Source organism: Eriocheir sinensis, chromosome 11 (assembly GCF_024679095.1).
Source record: "Eriocheir sinensis breed Jianghai 21 chromosome 11, ASM2467909v1, whole genome shotgun sequence".
Classification (NCBI taxonomy): domain Eukaryota; kingdom Metazoa; phylum Arthropoda; class Malacostraca; order Decapoda; family Varunidae; genus Eriocheir; species Eriocheir sinensis.
In genome coordinates, this window is record NC_066519.1 from 4,039,102 (window position 1) to 4,045,648 (window position 6,547).

At 44.2% G+C, this 6,547-nt stretch overlaps 1 protein-coding gene across 1 annotated transcript; it reads right to left on the reverse strand.

Annotated features, from left to right (window-relative positions):
- Window positions 1-914: 914 nt before the first annotated feature.
- Window positions 915-2,792, reverse strand: LOC126996787 (uncharacterized). Its single transcript, XM_050857624.1, has 2 exons — window positions 2,157-2,792; window positions 915-1,954 (listed from the first exon to the last, which is right to left on the reverse strand). Exons 1-2 carry the CDS (start codon window positions 2,745-2,747, stop codon window positions 941-943), a joined length of 1,605 nt encoding a protein of 534 aa, XP_050713581.1. The 5' UTR covers window positions 2,748-2,792; the 3' UTR covers window positions 915-940.
- Between the last annotated feature and the right edge of the window lie 3,755 nt (window positions 2,793-6,547).

Sequence of the window (6,547 nt, forward strand, 5' to 3'; positions counted from 1 at the left end):
GGAGTGGGGGAGGCATGCAGTTAGCAAGTTCAGAAGAGCAGTCAGCGTGGAAATATCGATAGAAGATAGAAAGAGAGGCAACATCGCGGCGGAATTTAAGAGGTAGAAGACTTTCAGTAGGAGGAGGAGAGCTGATGAGACGAAAAGCCTTAGCCTCCACTCTGTCCAGAAGAGCTGTGTGGGTGGAGCCCCCCCACACGTGAGATGCATATTCCATACGAGGGCGGACAAGGCCCCTGTATATGGATAGCAACTGCGCGGGGGAGAAGAACTGGCGGAGACGATACAGAACGCCCAATCTCGAGGAAGCTGATTTAGCGAGAGAGGAGATATGAAGTTTCCAGTTGAGATTTTGAGTTAAGGATAGACCGAGGGGCCCAACTCTCGAACATACTATCTCGGTTATTTCTTACCCAATCAGGTTGAAACTTATACACGTAATAGAGCTTAAAACGTACATTATTATTTATCTCAGTGTTGTTTCTCCAAAATTCAGTAGTTTTTGAGTTATAAGCCATTTTTTCGTTTTTTTAAGTATTTAAAAATCCCCTAACTTCGAGGAAAATGAATTTAGATAATTTTACTCATCACAGTAGTTAGGCAACATTATGTACTATAAAAGTAAGCCAAAACTTTTTGATGGGATGAGAATTATATTTTATATAAATATTTTTTTTGTCGGGAGGCTCGATTAAAAAAAAAAATTATATAAAATTAGATTTTTTTTTTTATGCAGAAGTTGTGGCTAAGTTTTTTTCTCCTTCCTTTTGTCTATTAAAAACAAAAAACTGTTTGAGTATTGATCGCTTAGTCTTAGAGGAGTAGCAGTTTGAATATAGTAAAGTACGGTTTTGAGAAAAACTCATTTAAAGTTTCATTAACATTTATTGACAAAAAAAAAAAAAAAAAAAAGATTGAGTGTGTTGGAGGATGGGACCATCTAGTGTGCTCCTGCCTGGTACGCTGGAGTTTCTTCCACCTTCCTTCTCTTCCTCCCAGGAAGCGACTTTTCCTCGTTATCTTGTGGGGCAGGTGCTCTCTTTTTCCCTCTTGGTGTTTGGTGTCGCTTCCTTTGCTTGTCTAGTGCTTCCTGGACAACTCTGGTGGTTCTTGATATCTCCAGGCCAAGCTTCTGCAACAAATTATAAGACTGGTACCCAAAGTTGTGCTCCCAGATTGTCACCTGGGTCACAAAACGAATCCTGTGCAGGCCAGCATTCTTGTCTTTTGAAGCCTTCCTCCAGACCTTTGAGTGAAGACTCTCATTTGGGTTTTGAGTACGGCCTGACAGACACTTCTGGAGGAGGGTTGGACTCGCCAGGTCTCTGTACACTCCCTTCACGAGCTCCAGTTGCTCGTGTGGGAGGCTGGCGAGGTACAAAGACTTGGTGCTGTGTGACTCAGGCTGTTTCCCCTCAGCCTCTGCCCTCTTCACAAAGCACCAAGACTGTGCCCCGCGAGGGCAGAGAGCATGGTGCTGGTCCTCCTTGGCAGACAGGTGGAAGAAGGACTGCCAGATGGCCTGCTTCATCTCCTCCACGGTTGTACGGGCAGTCCTCCTAATTGCAGAGTTGTAGTAGAAGGAGAGTTTATCAATCACGTGGTCTGTAAGTTTCTTGGCACCACCGAGCACACTCAAGCGTCTCGCCTTCCCTGTTTTTGTGGTGGTCATGACCGCAGTCTCCTTGAGTTTCATCAAGCGAGTGCCAAGTCGCTTACCCACGTGATTGATGCACTCCTCCTTCACAACTCTGCAACTGTAGGGCCCAGTGCCGTCGTTCAGGGCGCACACCGCCTTGTACGCGCTGCTGTCGCCATCCCCGACGAAGGTGATGTAACGGAAGCCCAGCGTTTCCGACCTCTGCCACAGCCTCCGAGCAGCCTCAGCCTCCATCTCCCCCGCCTTGCCCTCGAAGTTTTTGTGACACCTCGACTTGTGGGTTTGAAACCACTCCTGAAAAGAAAATAAGCAAAGATAGAGATAATTGTATAATGAATGTGTGTGTGTGTGTGTGTGTGTGTGTGTGTGTGTGTGTGTGTGTGTGTAGTTGTCAGTATATTATTTGCGTCAAAGAGCATGTGAGATGATAACTTACATCATATATATACATTTTCCGTCACATGAATATTACTGATAAGAAGAGTTATCTAGTTACCTGGAAGGTGTCTCGGTGGGACGTCCTTTCCTTGGAACAGGGAATGCAGTGGTTGCAAAGCACTTCGAAATCTAGGACCTGCCTCGTGTCTGCTTCCAACACAAAGGCAATGCCGATGTGGCTACGGTGCCCTCGTGTCATCCATGTGCCGTCGAAAGTGACATCCACGTCCACCACACCGTCCTCTCTCTCCTCACGCCCATATTGTTTATAATGCTTTTTCACGGCAGTGAAGGTGTTACTCATCTGCTCCGGAAAGACATTATTCATTTGGGTGTACAAGAACCGAGCATGCTGTTCATAAGCACTGGCGTGCATCACAGGCCGAGCTAACACTCCTGATAACACCTGAAGGCCTCGATATCCTAAGTTTTTTGTGAGGCTGTACTCTACAATGGCCAAGTTGCTCCTTGTAAAAGTCTTTCCATCCTGCTTCACAGATGACGCAACAGTTTTCCTATTAGAGCCACAGGAACAACTTATAGAGCACTCGGAATCAATGAAAGTGTCACTAAGATTTACAGTTACTTGCTTTTTACACTGGCTACACATAAGGTTGTGAAAAAGACTTTGAAATTGAGCGCTGTTCATAAATACGTTATTAGATGACTTTGGTGGAAGAGAGAGGTCACTGGCGGCTGAGGTCGAGGGCTGTGGTGGTGGGGTGATAAGAGGCAATGGTGGACGAGACAAGTCACTGGCGGCTGAGGTCGAGGGCTGTGGTGGTGGGGTGATAAGAGGTAATGGTGGACGAGACAAGTCACTGGCGGCTGAGGTCGAGGGCTGTGGTGGTGGGGTGATAAGAGGTAATGGTGGACGAGACAAGTCACTGGCGGCTGAGGATACAGACGCCACGGCGTCCTGTGAAATAGAAGGTCCAGATCTCTGCTGTTCCTTTCTTGCGAGCTGAAGCTGTCTCATGGCTATACAGTGTTTCTGTTTGGCAGTCCTCCTCGGCATTGTAGTGGAGTAATGGAGCACACAGAGGAACGAGGAGCGACACGAACTAGCTGCTTGGTGTAGATGAAGATAACCACTGCTTGGCTTGGGGCAGTGTTCCCAGTGGAAAAAACTAAAACGTACCATAAAAAATTATCAAAATGTAAAAATGTACCACATGGCTGAAAAAAAGTACCAAATAAAGTATCAACCGGTAATTTTAGGTAATTTATATTTTACAGTGAGGAAATTACTTAAAAATTATTTTTTTAACTCTTACGTCTGGCAGGGATGTAGAGTGTACACAGTCTGCAGTGTCTATTGCAGAATGATGACTTGTATGGTAACAGAGAGAGAGAGAGAGAGAGAGAGAGAGAGAGAGAGAGAGAGAGAGAGAGAGAGAGATTAAAACTTTTAATTAAGATAACACAGACAATGTAGCTGATGCAGATATGATAAAACAACAAGAATATTAGTTATATAAATCATGTCAGAGTAGCTTCGCTTCAATCGTTTCTATGATTCCATGGCGCAATAAATGTTATTTAGTACTATTTCAATATTATGTAAGTTTTGCAGCTACTTCATGCACACACTATCACGAGAAAGTAACATTTTAGCATGTTTAATGTCTTTAATTACCTAATAGCTAGTACTTAAAAAAAAAAAAAAAAAAAAAAACTTACGCTGTTGGGATTTCCGCTTGTCTCCTCGGTCCTGTACACGTCTTGCTCTTGTATCCGGCTCAGCGTCACCGGGGCAACGCGTATACCCTGCCCCATCAGCTGCTGTATACTCAGATACATGATTTTAACGGGTCACAAAAACACAGAAACACTGATCTGCGGTAGAATATATATATACGTAAATACAAATTTATACCGGCTTTTACTTTTTTTCACATTTCCCTGGATGCATCGGTGAGACGAAAATGTATCATTTTTCTTACTAAATTGGTAAAAAAGTATCAAATTTTTCCTCAATGATAATTTCGTACCACTTTAGCTTAATGTCGTAAAAATGTACCGCTACCGACAAAAAGTATCAAAATGGTACTTTTGTACCGTCACTGGGAACCCTGGCTTGGGGTCAGCAGAGAGCTCACGCCCAGTGACAACAGCGCTGCCAGACGGAGGAAAGAGAATACACCAAAACAAAACTAATTTATATGCGAAAACCCGATATTTCTAGCTTTTATAACGCAGAAAACATACACACTAGAATTTAAATGTCCCGTGGACTCAGAAACGTCCCTTTAAAAGGCCACTCAGGGCCATTTAAAAGAAGCGTATTGAACTTTAAATGCCTTCCTAAGTTACTCCTTGAGCTGAACAAAGAAAATGTGGCAAAAAAGGAAAATGTGAATTTTTAAGGTTAACTGTTGAAGTTGTGCCCCTCGGTGACAGCTGAGGAGTGCGACTTTCTGAAGCCAGCAAAAAGAAAGATCTTGGAGTAATAATTTTGAACGATCTTAAACCGAGTCAACATTGCACAGTAGTAGTAAAAACTGCCAACAAACTGATCGGATTTATTGGTCGTACATTTAAACAGAAATTTGAAAAAAAAAGTAATATTGACTGTACAATTCGTTAGTTCGCCCACATCTTGAGTATTGCGTTCAGTTTTGGTCTCCCTATTTCAGAAAGGATATAGATAAACTCGAGAAGGTGCAGCGTCGAGCTACAAAAATGATCCCTAGACTGCGAAAGAAAACGTACGAAGACAGACTTAAAGAACTGAACTTATTCAGCTTATCACAGCGCAGGCTAAGAGGTGACAATCAAGTGTAACAAGTAACAATGGATACAAAATAATGAGGAAGCGTTTCAACTCAAATGAATCAAAACACTTCTTCTTCAACCGTGTCATCAGTGTATGGAATGGTTTGCCTCAAAACGTCGTCAAAAGCGAAACTATTTGCACGTTCAAAAACCGAGTTGACAAATATTTAGAAGCCAACCTGAACATCTACTATTTTGCTCCGGTCAGCTTAGTCGTCGTGTATGATCTTCCTTCTGTCCATGTAAAATTCTATTGCAGTTTTTCTATACTACATGGTATTCTTCCTTTTCGTGCCAGCCTCGGCTGGAGGGACTGGTGGGAGGGGAGGAGCTTTCGCCTATGCTGTCCTGTGTCTCTGACTCGTAGATTAGAGTAGATGGTAGCAACAACACACAGCCTAGTTAGGAGAAAGAGGTCTGTTGCTGTTTGCTTTTCCTTTGTACTCCGTTGTACTTCTCCTCCCTCTCCTTCCCTCTTTCCCGTCCCTGCGTCTCCTCTCCCCCTCCCCCTTCCCCCCCTTCACCCTGCCTGCCTGCCTGCCTCCCCGCGCTGTTCCCTCGCCGGTGTTGTCACTGTGTGTATAATGAACAGCGTGAAGCAACACCAACAGCACCGTGCCCCGCCCCGGCCCACACCGCCATGTATGCACAGGTTACGTGTGTCTTGCAGTGACCTCTCGTGTGTGTGTGTGTGTGTGTGTCTAGTTCACCTCTTGGTCTCGAGACAGCCAACCGCTCCCTTACGGAAGAGCACAGTGCTCGTAGTACCGATCTTTGGGTAGGACTGAGACCACTCACACACAACACACCGCGACAACGAGGTCACAACTCCTTGCCTGACGTCGCCTACCTACTCACTGCTAGGTGAACAGGGGCTACACGTGAAAGAAGATAAACCCAACTTATCTTCACCCGACCGGGGAATCGAACCCTGGTCCTTCTGGTTGTGAGCCAGACGCTCTACCTCTGAGCTACCGGGCCGTGTGTGTGTGTGTGTGTGTGTGTGTGTGTGTGTTGAGTACCCTGATCACTAGCTCGGTATCTCGTTTTATTTCTATTGCCGTTTTCTTAGAGAGAGAGAGAGAGAGAGAGAGAGAGAGAGAGAGAGAGAGAGTATATTGTGATGTTTTCATTGTGTTGTGACCCTGCTTTGGGTTGTTGGTTAAAGGAAATTTAACACACAGTTGCACTTGCGACAACTGACTTAATATTCTGGTACGTTAAGAGTTTTTTAAGGAGTTCGGGTGGTGAAACGTTGTCGCTTTTCCAATATTTATTATAAACCTAATTTAACACTACAATAAAATAAGAATGATACAAAATAACTGAACTTAATAAAGCTCAAAGAACTTCAGGCCTCTCACACTGCCTGTCAAGGACGCGTATCACTACTCTAACACCGGATGTATCTTACCACAAGTTACACCGAATATATATTCTTATACTATTAACAGAACCACTATACACAATTTGTACTAAGTGCACTTTCCTCTACGGTATCCCATTTCACTTTCTACTTACGGTAGGGCAGATGATTACGCAACACATGTTGTGTCTAAAAATTGGACACATGTGTCCCCCCGGAGGGGACACATGTGTGTCTCAGAATTCTGTCGTGATCTGTCTCTGGTGTTCGTTCGTTAAGGATTTACCCCCTAAAAAGGGGGAACG

Bases quoted from the DNA above. Each gene is read 5' to 3' on its own strand.
- LOC126996787 (XM_050857624.1), bottom strand. From the start codon at position 2,747: ATGAACAGCGCTCAATTTCAAAGTCTTTTTCACAACCTTATGTGTAGC. The intron at 1,955-2,156 runs GTAACTAGATAA...TTTTCTTTTCAG, and splicing joins CCCACCGAGACACCTTCCAG to GAGTGGTTTCAAACCCACAA.